At 41.3% G+C, this 23091-nt stretch overlaps 1 protein-coding gene and 1 long non-coding RNA gene across 2 annotated transcripts in view; one reads left to right on the top strand and one right to left on the bottom strand.

The window, feature by feature from the left end:
* LOC149268464 (uncharacterized) overlaps positions 1-23091 on the top strand; it is a 73511-nt gene that overhangs the window by 31489 nt on the left and 18931 nt on the right. The window lies entirely within an intron of this gene.
* LOC108615105 (lysosomal aspartic protease) lies at positions 16880-18322 on the bottom strand. The gene has a single exon (XM_018009347.2). It carries the CDS (start codon positions 18182-18184, stop codon positions 17006-17008), a length of 1179 nt encoding a protein of 392 aa, XP_017864836.1. The 5' UTR covers positions 18185-18322; the 3' UTR covers positions 16880-17005.

Raw genomic sequence — 23091 nt, 5'->3', positions numbered from 1 at the left:
GTTTACGCAGGTTTCCTTATCGAATTGCAATCTTTATTGCCAACGGATAGCATTTGCTGTGTCATTAATGTTCCTATGCGCTTTTCTCCTTTTCCCAGCGTAGGGTGCGTAAATCAAACTATAATGCCGTCACTTGCTTGGTTACGCTGTCGCCTCTGTGTGCGCTCGACTTCTGTAATATTTCATGTGCGCTCCCGGCCGTTGGTTCATCTGTTTTTTGGTGCTGACGTCGCATCGCCGCCTGTGCGTCGTGTGTGCGTTCAATTGGCATTCAGTTGCTTAAATAGCCGCCTTAATGTCCGCACCGACAAATGGGCCACATTAATTATATCAGAGCGCGACATTCGCTATAAATTTATTTATGAAACTGTTTGCTTGTCCACTTGACCGCAAAGAATTACGTTGCGTTCAAATGCCGCGACATCGGTTTTGGTTTCACGCTTTCGCTTTAATTCACGCTCTCAGCAATGCGTAGAATGATTCCAGCTTCTCAAATTGAATGCAATGCATTCAAAATCAATATGAATATCTCATATGGCAATAACTTGCATCATTCCATAGCAGGTGGCGCTGCGTGCTTTATCCACGACAAATATTTGCCCAAGCATATTGTGTGGCAAAACGAAGGGGGATGGAGTGAGAGAGGCGGGGCGCCGCATGCAAATACGCGTAATCAAAGTGGAATGCACAAACAGTTAGAGCAGGCAGTGCAGCGTTGCACGCCCTGACGTCATAGTTAATGCGTTGATGAGTTTTTGCTTGGTGCGTTTAATTAACGCTGCAAACCCCCAAGCACAAAACAAAATGGCGGCACAGGAAAACGTTTTTTAACACCGCACCGGAAAGTAGGCAACGCTTTTTTTATTGCCTCATGCGAAAGTTAAGCGAGCGTTGACAGATGTTCGTGGGCGTTGATATTATATTTGTAATACTGCTGTCAATCGACGTGGAGGTTGATGTAATTTATTATTAAATATATTAAATACATGTAAACACGTTTATATGAATGCTCAGCCTTTAAAACGAGCTAAAAATACTTATAGTTCGTTGATTCGTTTTATATGTTTGTACATATATATTTTGCAGATTTTTACACTTGCCGCATTTACTTGCACCCATTAAATATATCAATATACCTTTAAGTCTCTACTCAGGTGTTCGCTGTCAGCTCAATTTCAGACCGGACACTTGCATCTCCCTATTCAATTCAACTTTAGTTTTGCGGTTCGGCTGTCACACACATAACCAACGCCAAATTTATTCAATTAAAATCAGTTTCAGTTCAGTTTGAACTGCTGCGCTTTCAGCCAGCTAGCTTCGAGTTCCATTCCCAGTGCCCCAATTTGGAGGGCGTAAATTTGATAGACGTTTCAGCCATTGACATTAGCGCTTATAGCCACGCCCATGAACACGCTCACGCGCGCTGCTTAAATTGATTTGGCCAAATGTTCTGCCATCATCATTATCAGCTCGCCCGGAAAAGTGGCAATGTCATTTCGGAAAACTGGCAGCGGCAACACGCAACACTCAGCTAAAGAAGCGGCAGCAGCAGACATCGAAATGGGAGCCACAAAAGACAGACAGCACGAGGGGCGGTGGAGGGTGCTGGGCGGTGGGGCTTATGCGGCTGGGATTGTTGAGGCAGCTGTGGTTGCCATCATCGTTTTAGGTGTTGGTGGTTGCACATTATGGCCAACTTGTGTAGCTGCCAACAACAGTTGGCCACATATGCCTCAGAGTCAACTGGCCGGAGGAATCAAATGCAGTTGCAGTTGTTGCAGTTGTTGCTGTTGTTGTTGCTGCTCTGATTCTCGCTTTAATTTGCCATTAGAGTAGCTTAGCCACAGCGTAATTGAGTTTTATGCTGCTGTTTGAGTAAGTGAGCAAACAACACGAACAGGACTCACAACGATAATTGCGCATACGCACCATTGTGCGGCACAGCACTAAAAGCAAACAGCGCAAAAACGCAACAAAAACTTATGAAATTGCAATCGAATTGAAAATCAACGATATATTTAAATATTTATATACTCCAGAGTAAATATTATGCGTTTTTCGCACGGTCTGGCAAATTGACAAGCTGAATTTTAATAAACAGACAGATTTTTTTTTTTTTGTCGCATTTACAAACAGATACGCGCCTGTTTCATATGCATATGTGTGTGTCGTGCATGTGTATGTGTGGGTGTGCTTTTGTGTGTTTGGATTATAATCCAAATGAAGTCATTGCCAAGCTGTCATGGAAACTGTTTTATGCCCTGTTGCCATAAAATTGTCAATATAGGGTATTATTACACCAATCGAAGGCAGCAGACAATCAGAAGCGATAACAGGGTATAAGAGTAGAGATGGATTCGATGAGATATCTCGAGCGGGAATTGCTCTAAGCCTGCTTTCCTTTGAGTATCAATCCATCCCAAGAGTAACAATCCAATTGATCCAAGATCGACTTCAAAGATACTAAGAATATGTTGTCTTTCCAAATAAACTTTCGAGTTTTATAACGTACCGACACATAGACTTTCCTCTCATATATAGAGTACATTTGAAAGTACTAAATAAATACTAAAAATACTTTTTAAAGCATTTTCTTTGAATTAACTTTCATATTAACTATTTCTTTTATATATTAAAAATTAAATTAATGATAATAGTAATTAAATAATTTTCCATTTAAACATTTGAAAATACTTGATAAATACTAAACATGCTTTCTTATTCAGCCATTTCCTTTAAATGCTATTCACTTTTATTAGGCTTATACCAAAAACTATTTATAGGGTATCTGTATGTTCTTCTCGTTCCAAACATTTAAATAAATAGTAATTAGGAAAGATACTTTGCTTTGGCAGCTTCAATATTTTAATTTCGTTTATTTGCTTCCGTTTCATTTATTTTTATAGGGTATTCGCCGACTGAGCTGGGCCACAGCTTTCCACTAAGCCATTCTAGTTTGTTACTATTTGATTATGTTTTGTATTTTTGGCATGCCAGTCACAGCGGATGTTGTGTCTGTGAACGTGACACAGCCGTGTGTGGATAGGCCCATAAAAACGCCTACTCACACACACACACGCACACTTAAACATGTACGAATACATATGGAAACAGACGGTGTTTGTGTGGGAGCGGCATATGTAGATAGCTATTAAGCACGCAAGTCGCTTAAACTAACGCGTTGAATTTGCAGACAGCGGGCTAAAACAAGGCAGGTTAATTTGGAAAATGGTCTCGAAGTCGACTCGTTGACATTGTTGTCATTGCCCCCTCCCCCTCTCCCCTCGCCCAACGCAGAGTGTCAGAACAGTAGCTGTAGCAGCAGTCGTAACAGCAGTTGAGTTGTCAAGTGTTTGCTCGTTGATAAACAAACACAAGCACAAACACACACAGAGGGCACAATGCCAGCCGAAAGGTAATCAACCTGGCCTCTACGGTGGTTATTGTTATAGATGTTTGGCTTTAGTTAACTTTTAAATGGAGCAAAATTATTGCCAAGGCAAGAGAGAGGGAGAGTTCGGTTTGCTAAACAAGGCAATCAGTGTGCATGAGATAATCACACACAGTTTCCATTTCAGTTACAGTTTCTAGGGACATGCCTCCTGCCAAAAACAAAAAACAAAAAAAAAAAAAAGACTTGAGCTGGCCTTTTGTTCTTGTGCTTTGGCACAAAATGAAGATAAATGTTTGGCCAGAACGCTCACAAGTTATGCTTAGATAACTAATGGATATGCCCGAGCGCCTAAATGCTCGCACACGTTTTGAGTGGCTGCGGCTCAGAGCCATTGTTGTTGTTGGCCCGGCCAGTTTAGTTTGACAGGTCTTTAAGTTGAGCTGGCCTCACCTCGTCTGGCCTCGCCTGGCCTGGCCTGGTTACTGGAGCGCACTTAAAGCAACGTCAAGCTGTTGCCCTCAATATATCCAAATTACAAATGCAAATCAAACTGTCCGATCTGCTTGGTTCCGGCTCTCGACAGGATTTGCCTTTGGCTTCCAACATACTGTTTATAACATCTATATATACTATACATATACATATGTATATATGTATATTTGTATAGCTAAAGGGGCACGCCAGGATGTCAGAGTAATGTGCAAACTGTCAGGCATGCATAAATTACAGGGTGTGTTGCCGTTGCTGTTGCTGTTGCTGCTGCCGTTGCTGTTGCTGTTGCTGTTGCTGTTGCTGCAGCCACAGCAGTTATTAAATGAATTTCTGGTTGCAAATTTAAGCTTTAGCACGTTCCCTCGCTGGGCTGCAGCGCACAAACTCAGCTGCATTTTATTAAATTGAATGAACAACAAAATATAAAAACAGAGCAAAGCAACAGCCACAGCTACAGCAGCAGCAGCTGCAACAGCAACAGCAACAGCAGCAACGGCTGGTTAAATGCACTCTGAGTGCCTCTGTAATGTCCTCGACTGCGCTTCAAAGGAACAATTCCCGTTTGCCCTTTATTGTTCGACTCGTTTGTTAAATTAGAGCTGGACGCGTGCTCTATGTTCCGCTAAATGAGATTCAGGCGTCGAATCGTATTCTTTTTAGCAAAATACCCTTAGCACAGTTTGAGCGAATCAAAGCAAATTGCAGAATTTAATCAAAGGAATTTTTCTTAGAATATTTTTTATATTTTTATATATATTAAAAAAAAAAAATTAATTAGGCTTTAAAATACATTTTATATATTGACTAAAAAATTCATAAAAAAAATTTATATTTAATTTTTATTTAGTTTCAAATAAAATTATTTATTATACAAAAGAAAAGAAAATTATATAAATTTTATTCGTGACTTAAATATGTAATTTAATTTATATAGCAAGAAAAATCTTCACAGCAATACAGTATAAATTATATTATAAATTTTCTTCTTCTATTTGATTTTTTTTTTTTTTTTTTTTTTTTTTATATAACAAAGTTTGAAGCTAAAGAAACAAAGGCCTTCAGACAGTCAATTTAAATTAATATTTATAATTGTAAGCAATTGTAGGGCAGACCCTAATCAAGTCGATCAGGTTGCAATCAACGATAAGAATTTCAAACCTACAGAGACTGAGCAGCCTTTCAAACCTACAGAGTGTGAGCAGCCTTTTTGGCTCTAAGACTTCTCGATTCTATCAACAGCAGACATTGCCATCGAGACCACTCGTTCGTCATCCTTCTGCTAGGCTGGCTTATCTCTAACCAGTTGTGAGCTATGCTAGCACTTATGCAAAGGCAGCCGAACGAGCCAACCAGCATCCATTCTCAATGGCAATGCCGAGCCCTGATGGCATGAAACTGATTAGTGAGCGAGCGCCGCTATCAGCCGCAAATAATGTTTGTCTACAAATTGTGTCTATAAAGAAAGCAAGCCGAAAAGGTCCTCTTGGCGAACCTTTATTAAAATTTAACAAAAACGAATGGCAATCTGACCGTCTGGCATTTCACAATTGGTTTATAGCGACCTTTCTATTTTAAGCTTTTGTGTTAAGTTGTCAGGTTCGAGGTCTGAGAAAATAACCACAATTGTAGCATTTTATTATATTTAAATGTTTATTCTGTGTTTTTGCTAAGGTCACTGCTAGATATTAGAAATTATGTTTGTTCTTCTCCTCAGCTTTAGTTTCATTTATAGCGAATCCTAAGTGTTGAATCATGTTTTTGCCCATTGACAACAAACAGACAAGCATAGAACACGTTTCCATCTCTATACCGCAAGAGCTTTCGAAACTTTCAGCTACAACTGTTGCTCCTCTCAATTTATAAATATTACATGAGCGAATGCGAGTGCGAGTGGCTACCAAATATGCAACTGTTGAATTCCTAACATTCAAGTGAAGTCTCTCTAATGCGTATATGCCATATGCCATATTCTTAAGTGCTGTTGAAGTAAATTAGACAAGCAAACAGACAGAGAGACAGACAGGCAGACAGACAGACGGCATTGAGTTGCACAAATGCTTAGAAACCGTCTCTTATGTGCTGCACATGTCTTGCATTCCAAAATTATGTATGCATTGTATTTTTGTTATTGCTGAGAACCTTCAACTGGTGCTCTTCATCATCTTCGTCCTGTCATCTGCATACAGCTAACAACATTTTGCACTCTCATCTGCTGACTCTGATTGTGGGCGTGGTGGCTGTGGCCCCACCTTTTCGCCTGACTGTTAATTTGTTGCTATTGTTTGCTGCCTTTGTAGTTAATTAATGCTGCTTGTCTGCACACACACACACACACACACACACACGGACAGAGACATTCTTTAATACCATATTTGTTATTTGATATGCATGGCTGGGCCCTTAATAACTGCAACAATGTTATAAGCACCGTACGAAACTTCAACTGCGTCTTTGTCTTGCCAACTGCTGCTCCTGCTCCTGCTCCTGCTCTTGCTCTTTCTCCTGCTGCTGCTCCTGCTGTTGCCTTTCAGCATAAAGTCAATTTCTTGTCGGCAGTCCATTGTGTATGCAGCTGCATTGTATATAGCACATTATGTTTATCAAGTAAGACGAGGCAACAAAAAAGTAGAAAGAACAACAAACTCTGATTAGATGACTATGGAATGCCCTTACCAGCAGTTGTTAAATAAAATATGTAGACGGCTGCAGTTGCTGCCGTCTCTCTCTCCCTCTCTCACTCTCTCCCTCTATATATATATCCCCAACTTTCTCCATATGTTACGTATTACAACACTCTCTGGAAATACTCCCCCTGCCTCTAGAGTATTGTAAACTTGCTGTTTTATTAGAAAATATACTGCAGCCATACGTCTGTTCAATATTGCTCATACGCGCTGCAGCAAAATTGCAAGTTTTTCCCCCTTATTCATTCACACACTAAAACTTGCTTCGCCCTAACTTTAATTGAAAATTGATTAAGACTCAACTCAGAATTCAAATGAATTTATGAGATAATTACAAATATACACATATATACATATACATATACATATACGTATGTATGTATATATTTATGTTATTGATTGTTAGCATATGGCCTAATGGATAATGATGGGCTACGCCCCAAGTTACCTGACTTAAGCATGTAACACCGTAGATAAGAAAAAATGGAAAGGCATTCGCCACGCCCCTGCCAGCTGGTTGAATTACCTCCTCTGGCAGACAACCTGTTCGCATTGATTGCCAAAGCGAAACGATTGCGTTTGCAACTGATTTGCATTTCAAATGAAGGCCAAAGCAAAAATTTAATATCTATTCAAATTCGGTAGCGCCATCTGAAAATATCAAATTTGTGGCCGCCCCTTGCCACGTGGCATGTGCCCCATGCCCCATGCCTCATGCCCCTTGAGCCGTGCTACTGTTGCTTGGCACTAATTAGAAACGACTTTGCTGCGTATTAATGTCCCATTAAATATTTCATTTGATTTGTTTTGCCCGTTATTAAAATTCAATTTCAAGTGTTTACGTTGTCTATTTTTGTGCTGTTTACGCAAAATTCGTGAGACGCTCTCCTGGCGTTTCTTGTGCCTATAATTCGAAATAAATTTGTTACGCCCATTAAATGGGGAATGAACAGGGGATAACCAGGGCGCCACAAGCACACATACATATATGCTATTTATGGAGCATGGGCGGGGCTTAGCCTAAGATTTATGCGCTATGCGGCGCAGACTACAGTTCTATTCGATGCCTGGGGCTGGCTTAGACATAAACAAAGTATACGCCATGTGAGCCGGCCGGGTCTAGGTGAGCTGCTGCTCCTCCTCCTGCTGCTGCTGCTGGTGCTGCTGCTGCTCCTCCTGCTGCTGCTGCTGCTGCTGCTCCTGCTGCTGCTGCTGCTGCTGCTGCTACTGCTGCTGCTGCTGCTGCTGCTGTTGCTGCTGCTCCTGCTGCTGCTGCTGCTGCTGCTGCTGCTGCTGCTGCTCCTGCTGCTGCCAGCTGAAACATTTCAATTGTTGCCACATTTGAGCGGAAATTGCGCGGCAAACACTCCATTGTGCGCCAAATGCTGAGCTGATTGCCTCAAATATTTTACAGCTGTCGCCACAGACAGCAGCCAAGCTGTCAGTTTTCAGCTTTCAGCTGGCAGCTTTCAGAACTCAGCTCTCAGCTCTTAGCTAAATGCCAGCTTTAAGCTGCCGCATAAAAATATCAATTGATGCATATAAATTTTATTCAAATCAGCAATTCATGTCTCTGTAAAACTCTCGTCTAAGTAAAACTCTCGATGGATTTACGCATCAAACATTCCAATTTGCTGAGCTCCTTTTGAAGTTCAGCTTCAGGATTCGCTCAGCTGGGATTTGCAACTCGATTGGTGGCATATGTGTGAGTGCCATTTCTTATTATTATCGGCTTGCTGGACAGCGCGACGGTTGGGCTAATCAGATGCTGATCAGGCGAGTTCTCCGGGGACTACTGGCACATTGGAGTGCCTCAGTAACTCTTACAGTTGCTGCAATTTAACAATTCGTTTGTTCAGCGCTTGGCACTTCACATTTTGCGCAAAGTTTTGCGAGTTTTGCACAATTGTTGCAATGAGACAAACATGCTAAATAGCTGCGCATATTTAACACTGAAAATGTTGCACAAATTGTTTAACATTTGTTGCTGCACTCGAGTTGGGTGTCAGAGCAACAGCAGCAGCAGCAGCAGCAACAATGGGGCGACAACAACAACAACAACAACAGCAGCAACAAATACAATTACAAGCAAGTAAATATTGTCAGGGAAAAGCGAAAAGCAGGAGCAAATAATTTATATAGTATTACAATTTGACGTTGATGAACTAGAAAAATATCTCTTAAAATTTTTAAATATATGGATTTTAGTCTAGGCTAAAAAATCGGGGAAAAAAAATATTTACAACTACCCGAGTTTTCTTTAGTTAAATAAGTTAATTGTAAAGGAGCTGGGAATATTATTGATTCATCAACATGTTCATTTCGGAACTAGTTCATTTACTAAGAAGTTTATTTGTGAACTTGTGCATGTCGTTGTAAATGAGTTGATTTGAAAACGAATCCATTTACAAACTTGTTCCATTTGGAACTATTTCTTTTGTATGCAATGGAACTAGTTCTTGGAAATTTAGTTAATTGAAGTTGCGTTATTAGAACTAGCATATTTATATAAATATTTATAATTAGCATGAACATCACACATGTCAGCTCCATCAAACTCCATGCCAATGCCGTCTACAGGGTATAGGGACACGCAAAGTTTTGTTACAAATTTTCCAAATTAAAAGTTGCAGGGTCTAGCCAACCAGCAGCTAGCAGCCAGCAGCCAGCAACCAGCATGGGAATAGCCAAGAGGAGCCTCAGCAGGAGCAGCAGCAGCAGCAGCAGGAAGGAAGAGTTGTTTTGCTTTGTTCTGTTTTGCTCTGCTTTGCTCTCAGTGCTGGAATCCCAAAGAGCGAGACCCTCAAAATAACCAAGCACTGATTCCGATTCCAATTCCGATTCCTATTCCGATTCCGACCCCAAGACCCAGCCAATTCAAGCCAGTCATGCAGTTAAGCAAACAAATTTTCGTGTGCTGAGAGCGTTTTGGGCATTGAACACATTGAACACATTGAACACATTGTCCGCCTGCTCCGCACGTCTTTTGGGCGCTGAAACTGGCGCCATTCTCCATCAAAGTTGCACAGAGCTCGGCGGCTGCTGTCAGCATTTATAACCAACTCTCTGCCCACTGTCTGCGCGTATTGCCTCTGGCCAAAGCTGTGCAATATTTCCATAGAATTTTTTATGCCTCACGGAAGCTGCAACTTTGTCGATTTGTTCGCATCAGTTGTAACGGGCAATTGATGGATTTAATTGCAGCCCGTGCAGTGGAAGCGAGGCCAGGAAACTACGTTGTGGAAATCTCGTTAGCAATGCGCGAAATAGTATGCACAAATACAAATGCATATATCATGCATATGCATATATAAATCAACGAAATATTTTAGCGCATTTCATTTATTTAAATACTTTGACACTTTTTTCACTTTAATCAGCTTAGCACGCAAATGCAATTGGGATTTGTGACAAAATATGTGAATATATTTGGAAATGTATAATTCAATTTTATTATTTACAGAGCAGGACGGAAATAAATTATTATCAGCTATTGCAAGACAAGCTGGGCTTGCAGATATCCTGGACATACATATGACATGAGGTAAGAGTGTACAAAAATTAAATATATATAAATTAGAAAAATATTGTCTTGCACTTTAACTTTTATTGTGAAATGTAGTTAGATATCATGTTTTCCTACTTTTCCACAAATGCCTATTATGGAATGTCCATCTTGTTGTCCATTCCTCTGTCCGACTGTCCGCATGTACAATTAGAGCTTTGAAATTTGAAACATATATTTGGTATTGATGGTATTGTCTGTGCTACAAATTTATTGATTGTTTTGTTACGCCCACAAATGGCGTGGCAGTAAGAGAAATGCCATTACATAAGATGCTAGAGACTTGAAATTTATAACACATGCCCGCATTGACAGCCAGATAAATAATATAATATATAATATATGAAATTGTCATGTATTGTAGATTACTTTAATTTTATTAATAAAAATACTTTTGACAACTGAAAGGAAAATATTTTTTAGTAAATATATATGTATTAATTATAATAATTTTAATTTTAAATTTAAATTATATTATTTACAATTATATTGTACTTATATATAAATAAATAATTTATGCTGTTCTCAGCTTCTTCTTTACAGGTTTTCCTTTCATAAACATCAATTAGCCTTAAAGCTAAATAAGATAAGCTTAAATTTAAGTTACACGTAAATTCAGAAATATTTTGTCTGCTTTTGTAGGAACTTTTGAACTTTTCCTTTGTTGCTGCCCTTGAAGTAACACAATGAAATGCTTAAGGCACAAGCTTTTGCTACTTTATCCGAATAATCAGTATGGAGAAAAAATAAGAGAAACCAGAGGAAAAATATACAAGTTGAAAAGCCTAGCGGACAGGCTTAGGGCGTCCATTTCCTATTCCAACTCGCTGGAGCACACTCGAGACAGGTAGAGGATGAAAAGCGCAAACTTTCTATATACACACAGTGCATAATTCTAATGCTAAGTAAGCAGATGGACAGAGCAGCGGAGAGAGAGAGAGAGAGAGAGAGAGAGAGGTGAGAGAGGGAGGAGAGAGGAAAGAAAGTCAACTCGAAACGGCAAAAGCCACTCGGAAGACCACATGCACATTCGAATGTCATCCGCAACTTTTATGAGAGGTGCCCCAACAAAGGCAACGGCAACAGCAACGGCAACAACTGCCATCGCCCATATCGTATGCCAGTTGCTGTTGGCCATCTTCTGACTGAGAGCAGCCGCAGCTGCAACGGAAGTCAACGTCAATGCCAAACACTTTATCAAAAGTGCAGAGCGCATAAATCAAATTGTGACCGCAGCAGTTGCTGCTCCAACTGTCACTCCCATATGAATGGCTGCTGCTGGAACACTCGAGTCACTCGCCAAAAAAAAAAAAAAAGCCAAAAAGAAAACAAAAACAAAAATCCAATAAATGTTCAATAGTTAAGCCATTAAAATTGGCCCGGTTAAGCAAGCGCTTGCTCTGCGTGAAACCGTTCAATTATGCGCGCTTCCTTTGCTCCACTCTGACAGCTTGATGTGGCAGCAATAAAGCATGAAAGCTTTTTAAAAGGCAACAGCTATTCCTGTATTTGAAAGGAATTGAGCAGTATTCAATAAGAAAAATATAAAATAAAGTACAGTTCTTGACACTGTTAAAATTGCCTCGTTGCATGTATGTTAACTCTGTCTCTTGTAGCAGCGCAGTTGCCTGATCCTAATCTCTGTTATGTTAACAATAACTTACATAGTTAACAGCGCTCATTAACAATCGCTGTTAATGGGACTGCTACGAGCTGAACTGCAATGTTAAGCCAGATTCAAGCGAGCTGAAATGCAACTATTTGCCTTTAGACTAACTTTAACTTTAATTTTAATGCATTTAAATTGTAATTCTTTTTTTGCGCTTCATTCGTCTAAAAACATGTGTAATCAGTCATATTTTATTTGACAGAAAGCGCTTTAATTATTGAAAATTAGTCTATGTAATGTGAAGCTTAGTAAATGAAATTACAATATATAAAATAAATACTTCTTAATTAATATAAATATTAATATATATTTTATATTTGATTTATGTTTAATTTATATATATATCTGCCTTCTAGATCTGCCTTCATTATGGGCCTGCAATACATTATCTTATACATCTAAATTATATAAAGGAGAACTTACTTACGAAGAAGAGCCTAGAACTCTTACAAATGTATATTAATATTAATTATTGTGAAATGGAATGAAAATGCAATTGAAATGTTTATCCCTTGAAACTTTTTGTACTTATACAGCTTCTGCGCATCTCCCTCACTTTCAAACTTGCGCAACTTTATCAAAGTTAAATTGATTTTTTGGGGCTTACCAGCTCCCTCAGATTTCCATTCTAATTTCTTTTTAAATATATAATAGACATTAAATAAAAAAATTTCCTTTTATATTTCCAACAGATTTCATTCAATTTAAATGCTTCTTGAGTTGTTTGTGGCAACTCAATTAACACAGTTGGAGCATGATTTGGCACTTAAGGCCAACTAAATTATATAATCACTGTCACTCATAAAAAACACGCAACTAGCTGAAACATGCCTGCTTTCGTCTATTTACCTGACAGGTTAAAGAGCTTTCCATGAAATTGCAATTCAATTAGCTGCACTTTTGCCAGCAACTTTTTGGGAACCTGTGAAGAGAACTAAAACTCGTTTATCTTCTTTTTAGGGGCGACGCTAGTTTTAGCATTTTAGACTGAAATCGCAGCCTGGCAGCTGAGGTTTGGGTCTCACTGTGGGTCCCACTGGGTCTGGCCGTAAACAACTAAAAATGACTTTGCGCTTTTTGACAATGGGGCGCCAACAAAGTTACATTTTTTTTTCTATTTTACTGTTGACTGTCAAGCACACACTAACACACACATACACACACACAGAGATACTCATACACTCATACACTGAAGTGCTGTCAAGGTGTTAAATATTTTATGGGGATTTGCTTTGCTGGCGCCCTGCGCTTGACGCTGCATGCCACATGCCAAATGCCACATGCCACTCCAATCCAGACTATCCTGCCAGTCACTAGCTCTGCAGCGCCAGTGCCCTAATTAGGCTCCACATTGCAGCTAGCAGTTCAGTTTTTCAAGTGCGAGATATTCGTAAATTCGCATATTTTAAAACTCGCGACTCCAATTCAAATTCCCATTGAAATTTCAGTTTTATTTAGCGCTAAGCTCGTAAACGTACAACGCGCCTGATTAGCTTCATTATGCAGCATTTTCGAAAAGCCATTTTAAGCTGCGATGCGTGTGAGTATGCGTGCATGTGCGTGCGTGCGTACGCGCGTGTGTGTGTGTGTGTGGGCTTGTGTCTGTTTTTGAAATTTTAAAGCCTTGGCAAACTGCTTAATTAGTATGCATGTCACAGGCGTGCGAAACGAGCTGCACGCCAGCTGCTTTGACAGCTTACAAAAGGCTCAATGCCAATGTCAAACAAACACACACACACACACACACACATGCGCACAAAAATTGAACTGTGCCCCAGTGACTATCCATGAAGTGTTCTAATTGCTGCAATGCAATCAACAAGCCAACGTTCAAGCAGCACCTGCCATACGCTGCGTATGCGTAATATATGGCTTTAAGCACAACATAAAGTCCAAGGAGCTGCTGATCGATAGAGCGTTGTCATCGGCACGTTTGTCGCTTAAAAAATGAGGCATGCTGACAGTTGAAGTTGTTGCAACATTATTGGAAACAGACCAACCCACAGGTCTCTCTGTGTGGGTGTGTCTTAAGGACAGATGCTAAGACTTAAGTTAAGACACGTAATCTTTCGAGTAAGAAAGCCAAGACAGGCCATACCTACGACCAAATATATTGAGCAACAGCAGCATGGTTAGCCACCACGAATACGGCAGCCGAGCGCCATTCGAAATGCCAAACTGCTCGAGCGCCACTCGCCAGGCGGCTTAGATTAATGTGTTTTAGCTGCAGACACACAAAAGGATTTTTGATAAATGATGTACAATTTTTTTACAGGCAGCTCAAGTTGTTATACCTTAAAGCACTTGCACTTAAACTAATTGCCAGCATTGCTGCAGACTTCAATTGCAATGATTGACAGAGTATTCAAACTCTGCGTGTGTATTTGTGCGTGTGTGCAGCAGCTGTGCACACATATATAAGTTTAATTGCTATGGGCTCAAAAACTAATTGACATTTACAACGCAGACAGGTGTCCACATGGCAATGCTACCTGGCTAGCTGCCTGCCAGGCCAAGCTGCCTATCAAAACAGCAGACAAGCTAGAAACGAGACAGATAGAGAGAGAGAGGGAGCGGTACAGAGCGATTGTTGTGGCTAAGCAAGGCATTTCACATAAATGCCATATTAAAGTAATTAAGTGGCATAATAACTTAGGCATAGCCTACTCCTCCTGTCTCCCTCTCTCTTTTCTCTCTCTCTCTCTCTCTCTATTCTCATTGCGTGCGGTCCCTGGCCACAGCTCATTGAAATTTTTTGCCAGTCGGCAAATCGCCTTATTGACTCATTAGCCCAATTTTTGAGTGTCATTAGCTTTGGGCTTTGCTTTGCCGCCGACGACCAACAAAAATTTAATAAAAACAGCAAGCAAATAAATTTACATAGAAATGTTGGGTCCAGGCAGGCTGGCAGGACAATGCCACTGGCGATGACAATGTTTGCATAATCTTATCGAATGATTTAATTCTGCTGCTGCTGCTTCTGCTGCTGCTGGTGAGCCTGTCAGCGGCAGTCACAGGCTCTTTGCCATTTAGCTTTGTGATGCTTATCGCGTTATCCTGTTGCCCAGCCACTATTGTTAAAACAAATGAGCTGGCTGTGTGGCTCTGTGGCTCTGTGTGTGTGTGTGTGTGTGTGTGTTTGTATGTGTGTGGACTGTAAGCTGCCTCAGCCAATTACTTACTTACTTTTGCTGACTGCCTGACTGGCTGGCTGACTGGCTGTCATGGTGATTATGTGGGTGTTTACAGTTTACGGTTTACAGTTTTTTGATGGCCTTTTCGGGCCGCCCAAAATATGTGACAAACTGTTTCACATATTACAAACCCATGCACACTTGATTCAATTTGACCGTTTGGCGCTTGAATTACCAGACAAGTGTCGACACGAGTGCTTTTTATTAAAAATACGTACAATACGATTTTATAGTTGTACCATTTAATATTGCGCGCGTAAGTATGCTACAGTTTATTTTTGGACAATCATTTTACGCTGCGCTTAAAAGTATGCTACAGTTTATTTTCGACCAATTGCTTTGCCTCGCACTACGATTTAGACACGTGCTTAGCCATTTTTTTGGGGCGGAGACTCACTGAACTGGCAGTGGTTTGCTTTATTTTACATAACTGATTTTCACTTGAATTCCAGCTTGTTGTTGTTGGTTGCGCAAATCCCCAGCGCTCCGTTTGCGCAAATGCTGCAAGAACTGGCCAGAACAGCCACAGAAAAAATGCTGTGAAATATTTTGCGCTTTAAACGCTGCCATTCGTATTGCACAATGCCAAAGTAGCTTAGAGTTCTTGCTGCTGTTGTATTGGTAACTGGTGGACAGCAAAAAAAAATACAGAAAAACAAAAATAAAGGGCTTAGCATTTAGCAGGAAAAGCGTCTGGCGATAAAAACCACTTTGAGTCCCAAGTATTTTGCCAATGGATTTTATGTGAGGTAACTTTCGGGTTCCAAGTAAAGGAGACTTGCAAGCAAATAGAAAATCGACAGCATGCTTAGCATAGCAAGCAAAAAAGTCAACATTGGGCTTGCGCTCGTATATTGACCACTCATTAGGGCCCAAAAAGGAATCCACAATTCCCTGTTTTCCTTTGCATTGAAATTATGAAAAGAAAAGGTTAAACGTACAGCAATCAAAATCAACAATCTTAAAGCCACAACTATGCCGGGCGGAACGATGAGTGGAAGGCTTTAAAAAGGCCTCAAAAGCAGCTCGCCAAGAGGCAAATATCAATAAAGGTCTTGTAAGCCACAGAAAGCCAAACAGAGCCCATGCTAAAAAATTTAAGTATAAAAAACCAAATACACAAAAAAAAAAAAAAAAAAAAATGGAAGAAATGAGAGCTGTGCGACTAACGGTTACCCTATGCCGTTGCATAAAATAACATCTATGCTGTTGTGTTTATATAAGCGTGAGATTTCGAGCATAAAAAATAAAAACGTCAACTCGCCTTTCACTCAGAAATGCGAAACGTTCTATGTGCGGTCGTAAAACTCGCTGAAAAGAAAAAAAAACTCGTCGAACCCTAAAACGTGAAAGCTAATGGATGCTTAGGGTGCAGGCAGGACTCGCGCGGAAGAGGGTGTGGCGGCAAGGGGTGCCGAGAGACTGGTGTAGCGCTTGCCAAATTTAAATTCAAATACGCAGCGCGTCAGTTGTTAACTTAAAGCTATTCATTTCAGTTTTTAAGCAGCTGCGTCTGGGCTCCAGGATGTGGATCTGCGGTGAAGGACATTGTTTATTTCTGGGCAAATCAATTACAGCTGTACAACTCCGCAAGGCAACTTCGCCGCTCTCTTTTTTTTTTTATTTTTTTGTCACGGGCTTTACTTGCTGGGATTGCTGGGAGCGAGTTTTGATTAGCTTCCGCCCACGCAGCTTGGCGGACATTTGACGGCAACGTGGCGTATACGTAATACGATTGGTCCGGATGGAGCCTGGGCCTGGGCCTGGGCCTAGGCCGGGCCTGTATCTGGCGCCTGTCTCTGTGCCTGCCTGGGTCTCCCTCCCCCGCCTGCCGCTTCGAGCAGGTAATAAAATAATAAAATGCCGTTTTCTGATGTTCCCTTAAATTTGCGTCAACTGTGCAGACTTTTCGCTGTCATGGCAGCCATTTAACAAGAAAAAGAAGATGAAGAAGACAAAACGCACACACATAAAAAACAGAAGAAAACTAAAGCACTTAAGGCCAATTCAAGTGATGGCATCAGCGAAGCCAATGCGATGATTGCCCATGTCAAACTCCGTATAATATTTGCCCAGAAATACATCGCCCAATATCCAAAGTGGTCCGCTGGGCGAGGGCAAATCGACGGCAATGAATGCCGAGGCGCAGACCGTGCGGTCCGGGAAGATATCATGGAACACATAGTCCTCGCCCTTCAGCTGGAAGCGACGATTGCCCAGGGTGAAGGTCAGTGTGGGCAAGTGGGGCACCTGGTCGCAGGGTACCGAGAACTGGCCATAGGCAGCGGGCGTGCCGCCTATTGACTCGTTGATGAGTATCGCCTGCTCGTAGGGAACGGCCAGGAAGGAGGTGCCCGTGTCGATGATGACCTGGCAGCCGTTCAGGCACAGCTGCAGCTTGCCGATGCGCGCCGTCTCCAGCTTGACCTGCCAGTAGGCGCGATGCGTGACGGGCACGTAGGTGAAGTTGCCGCGATAGTAGCGCGAGCTGGATCCGCCGAAGAAGAGATAGCCGCCCTGGTTGCTGCCCAGCTCGCGATTGAGATAGACGGAGAAGACGGGCCGCTTCAGCAGATTCTGCTCCATGATGGCATAGAAGGGCGGCTTGATATTCTGTATGGAGATGCCGCGATAGCCCAGCCCAAAGATGCCATCGAATTTGGCTGCCAGAAAGATGGGGCCGGGCATATCCGTGGCCTCGGCAAACGTCTGATTCGGTATCTCCAGCCCGGCGACGCGCACCGTGTCGTGGGACAGATAGCCGGCCAGACTGCCCGACCCGTATTGTATATCGAAGCGTTTGCCATTTGACCTATAGCTGCTCGACTTTTTGGCATTGAAGCGACTGTGTATCTGGCAGGCGAGCTTCTGCTGGCACGACTCCGAGGGCACCCACAGGTTCGCCGAGCCCGTGTCAAAGATGACGTTGAACGTCTGCTGGGGCGTGCCAATGCTAATGGGGCCAAAGTACTGTGCGTCCAGGTAGTTGCTCAGCGGCACACTGCGCGCCTCCTGCTCGTTCGCCCAGATGCCGTACCTGAGCCGCAGCCGATCCATGCGTATCCCGAACTGCTGAAAACGATGCCGCACCGACGCGAACCGGCTCAATGGCACGCGATACAATTGCGAGCCCCAGCCGTCGGCAGCGAGTGCCAGCAAGGCCAGCAGCAGCAGCAGCAGCTTCATTATGCCAGCCAACAGCTCAACAATACTTGTAGCTCTTAATATTCAGATGTTGCTGCTGCTTCTCCTGCTGCTTGGCAGAAAAATCAAAAGCTGATATGCTTGACTGTTGCCGACTTGTTATGAGTGTATAATACATTGCATTTAACTGTTGTCAGCAGCTTAAATTTCTCATGCATAAGACATTTCATTTCATTTGAGTCGAGAAAGTGTGAAGCTGGCAATGCCCGACTAGCAAATACCCTTGAATTGCAGTTGCATTTAGTTGGTGTCCAAAATGTGAAATTGAAGTGTGACCTAAAGTTGACAATGCTCGACTAGCAAATACCCCAGGAAGTGCAGTTGCATTTAGTTGGCATACAAAATATGAAATTTAACTAAATGAATCATAAGTTTAATTATCTTAGATCTAATCTGGTGCAATTTATTTATTTGTTGCATTTTATGGCATTGACATAGTATTTAAGAAGATAATATCAAATTATCCCAAATTTATTGGAACGAATGATGTAACAGCTTATTATTTTATACTCTATAGTGCCTTCTGCTTTAAGCCTTAATGAGTGGGTGAGTTCTTTTCCTAGACTGTACAACCCATTTATTAAATTCTATTCTGCTTACATTACAAGCTCATCAGCTTCTCCTGCTATGCAGGGCATATTATTCTTTCCGCCCTCGCCTGTTTTTATTGGTTAGTCAGATTAGATGGGAGCTGCTTTGGCTGAGCTGTCAGTCCTTCCGCGTATTTGAGCTCTGCATTTGTGGGCAGAACTAAATCCCATATTAATCCTCATAAACCAGTCAGCTCCAATCCATTTTCGCAGAACTGAATTCAGAAAAATTTGAATTTCGAAATAAAACGCGCCGTAGTGCCACAGAGAAGTATTTCTATATAGACTATAGACTTGTAAATGTTGAATTTTGCTGCTTAAACATAATTTGCTGGAGGCTCTGATTACCTGACTTATTCATGAAGTCTGCTTAATCCGGCTAGAGATGAATAAGCCATTAAATTATTTTCATAGAAATTTGTGTTTTTATTTTTATTTTATACATTTTTTTAAATCAAGTATATTCTTTTACTTTTTTTTATTAGTCTTCCGACTTTAAATTATTTTTAATTTATTTTATTATTAAACATTTTTTAGATTGAATTAATTTTTTAAAATATTAGTAAGGCTTTTTTTTCAGGGAAATTTAATTTTTACTTTATTTTTATTTTATTTTTTAGTTTTATTGTATTTTTTTTACGGTAAACGTCTGCTTTTATTTTCATGAAAATTGTATTTTTATTTTTGTTTTTTTTTTTTTAATTTTTATAATATAATTTTTTTTTATATTATTTATTTTCACGGAAATATTATTTTTATTTTTGTTCTTACAATTTTATTAAATTAATTATAATTTGTATTTTCTTTTATTATTAAGTGTTAAGTTATTCCCATTCAAATTAGGCATCTTAACAACACAATTAACCGAAATGGGAAAAGTTCTCGAAAAGCAATAAACCAACTAGCACTGCTTTTACCCCTGCTCGAATAGGCACTCTTCATGCCTTAAACGGCTGTCAGCCACGCGATAATATCCAAAATTCCCCAGTTTCAGTGGGCGCAGGGTATATTAGACGTAATTGGAAATGAGAGAGCAAGAGGCACAAATGAAATCCAGCGCAGCCCTGGCAACAGCAAAGCGAGCGAAAGTGTGCCAAATCGAAGTGAGCGTCGCTGCGCTGCTGCTCAATTATATTTTTGACAGGCAGCTCGATCTATGCTATGCTCAATTACAGCGGAGTGACCCGGCCATGATCTAGCTATAATCAATCACATTAAGCGACACGCCCTCCCACACAGCCAGCAGACGTTCGCCTTTGTGTAGCATACTTTTCAGCGCATTGCCAAAGATTTCTGACAGATTACGACAGAAGCAAACGAAACTTGATTTGTTTTGTGTATTTGTCTTAAATGTTAAATGAATGACTGACTGACTGAGTTGACCAACTTGAATGACTTTACGAGCGAGGGGGCGATGGGCGGGGAGCTCTGGCCATTAGAGACGAGTATGCCAATCAAGTCAAGAGCGACAGAGCCGTAAATCACGCATTCGCCTTGTAGCATGCTGACAAATGTGTTGCAATTAAAATGACACTACGGCTAATGCGGCAACAACAACAACAACAACAGCAACAGATAAAAGAATAAAGAAGAAAAGGCCACCAGCTGCTGGTGCTGTCAATGGCAGCACTTACCACACCTGCCACACGGCAGGCTAATGGCCAAAAGCTAGACGACAACAATGGCTTGGCGCTCCGTGCTTGGTGCTTGGTGCTTGGCATTGTTAACTGCTCTCGGCTGCTGAGGGCTTGCCAATATTTGAGGGCAGGCACAATTAAATATGTATGGCCCGCGCTCGTTGTTCTGTTTGCTTTGGCCTGGCAGCAAAACAAGCCTTTGATGTGATATATAATTGCCAGCGCTACCAAAAAAAAAAAGAGAAAGAGAGAAGGAGAGAGAGAGGGGGTGGGGGGGGGGGGGGGGGGGGGGAGAGAGAGGTGACGTAAATGATATTAAATAGTAATTGAAATTGCATTACTGCCATTAGCAGCTGGCTGGACAAGCTGTCAGCTTCTGACAGAGTTCTCATTGAATTAGTAGCAGGACTCAGGACGCAGGACTCACCGGGCGAAAAGAACTTTTGGCCAGGCGCCGGCCAAGTTGTCAGCTCAGTTTGGGCCAAAAGTTTTCAACAAGTGTCAAACTCAAACCGACAACAGGCGCCATTGTGTGTCAACACTTGTTGCCCCAAAAGCAAAAAAAAAAAAAAAAAAAAAAAAAGTGTTAAAGGTGGCCGGAGACAGAAATAATAAGGTAAAAGGCTGAAATAAAACGAATCTCAGACCGGAAATTGCGAGGCAGCATTTGTATCCTTTTGATGCTCTTAAATTAAGTTTGCCCAGCAAAGTTTTCGTTTCTCGTTTTCATCCTTTCTAATAATGTGGCAAACAGCCTTAAAGTTTTTTATGCTCTGCAGTTGACCTTTCGCCAAGGGACAAGCCTGCGCCTGTGCTCTCCATTTAGCTGGCCGCCCATAAAACTGCAAGTTCATGCGGCACTTGCAACTTGCACTCGGGCACACTGAATAAACTCCAAAGTGCTCGATGGCACTTGAGTTTTTGTTGAGCTTTGTGCTAAAGCCAAAAACCCAATTAAATGGCCAGCAAAACCAAATACACTAAACTTTATCAAAAGCAACCACAAGCGCAGCCCAATGTGGTCAACTCTCTCTCTCTCTCTCCCCTGGCTCTCTGTTTCATGTGTGTGTATTTTTTTTTTAACTACCAGCTAAAGAAGCCAAGTTTTCAATACACAACACAAAGCTCGAACTTTGATCTACCCAGCCGTCCCCATAGATATCAGATGGCAAGCGCCCAACCACAATGAAGCTGGAACCATGCCTTAAATAATATTTTTGGCCGCAAAGTTTTGTAGGTACACGCCGAATGACTTGTTGCCCCATGAAATATCAGCAACAGGCCGCATTATTAATGGCCCAATTAGTGGTTCAAACAGGTTGCAACAGTTTTCCGCACGCTTGCGTTCAACGGCAACAAAAAAAAAAAAAAAACGAAAAACAAAATAGAAGGAAGGAAGAAAACTTTCTGCAGCACGCACAAAAGTATGCTAAAAATTCTGCTGGCAGCCATTTCTCCCCACAGAGTTGTTTCTGCCTTTACATTACGCTACGCACGGCAGCAGCTGTTGCTGTTGCTGCCGTTGCTGCCGTTGCTTTTGCTGCTGGTGATGCAAATGTCGCCGCAGCTGCTGCAAAATATGAATATATAGCCAATGCGCCAGCGAGTGTCATATGTTAAAGCTGAAGTTGAAATAGAGCACCGCGTTGCATTAAAGTGTCATCTTCTGTTGCTTTATTGACACACACACACACACACACACTCTTACAGCAGCTACTTTTACACTTCACTTTGCTGCTTGAAACGTGTTTGAGCAGCTAAGCTTACTTGAGTGCGTTGCCTGTTCGTGATATCCCGTTAGCCACAACAACACTCGACGTTGGCTTATTAGATTTTGGCACTCAAGCACTTGCAATTATGCGACATTTTAACTACCCAACTACCTGCAAAATTTAACTACATAAACACGGCGTCTACTTATTGAGGTAGTTAACGCATTCAACCCTTTGATTGGCAATAACTAAATTTTACAGTTTGAAATGAGCTTAACTGTAAGCTGTTGCTATTGTCCATGTTGCTGCGGCTGGCACAGGTTGCAGCCTTTGTTGCTGCTGCTAAGATTATACACAGCTGTTGATTATTTCAATGTTTGCTCTCTGCATAGCTGCAGCTTATGTGTTAAAGTTTTGTTTAATAATCCCACTACTGCTGCTGCTGATATTGCTGCTACTGCTGCTGCTGCTACTGTTGTTGCTGGTGCTGCTGCTGCTGATATTGACTGGTTGTTTACTGGTTGCTGCTGTGACTGTGGCAATTATTAGTTAATGCTTATGCTTCTATTGTTATAGAAACTATTGTTGCTGCTATTATTGGGTGCTTTGTATTCAATGTTGCTGTTGCTTTTGCTGTTGCTGTTAGACTGTTATCGTTGATGTTGCTGTAGTTACTATAGTTGTTGTAGTTATTGATGTTGCTGATATTGCTGATGTTGCTGATATTGCTGATGCTGCTGATATTGCTTATGTTGCTGATATTGCTGATGTTGCTGATATTGCTGATATTGGTGATGTTGCTGATATTGCTGATGTTGCTTATGTTGCTAGTGCTACTGATATTGCTGATGCTGCTTATGTTGCTGATGCTGCTGATATTGCTGATGTTACTGATATTGCTGATGTTGCTGATATTGCTGATGTTGCTGTTATTGCTGATGTTGCTGATA

Source organism: Drosophila arizonae, chromosome 5 (genome assembly GCF_054131065.1).
Source record: "Drosophila arizonae isolate 15081-1271.41 chromosome 5, UAZ_ARI_1.0, whole genome shotgun sequence".
Taxonomy (NCBI): domain Eukaryota; kingdom Metazoa; phylum Arthropoda; class Insecta; order Diptera; family Drosophilidae; genus Drosophila; species Drosophila arizonae.
This window is presented reverse-complemented; position numbering and strand designations above follow the sequence as displayed.

Excerpts from the sequence above, each read along its gene's own strand:
- LOC108615105 (XM_018009347.2), bottom strand. The coding sequence starts at position 18,184 with ATGAAGCTGCTGCTGCTGCTGCTGGCCTTGCTGGCACTCGCTGCCGAC.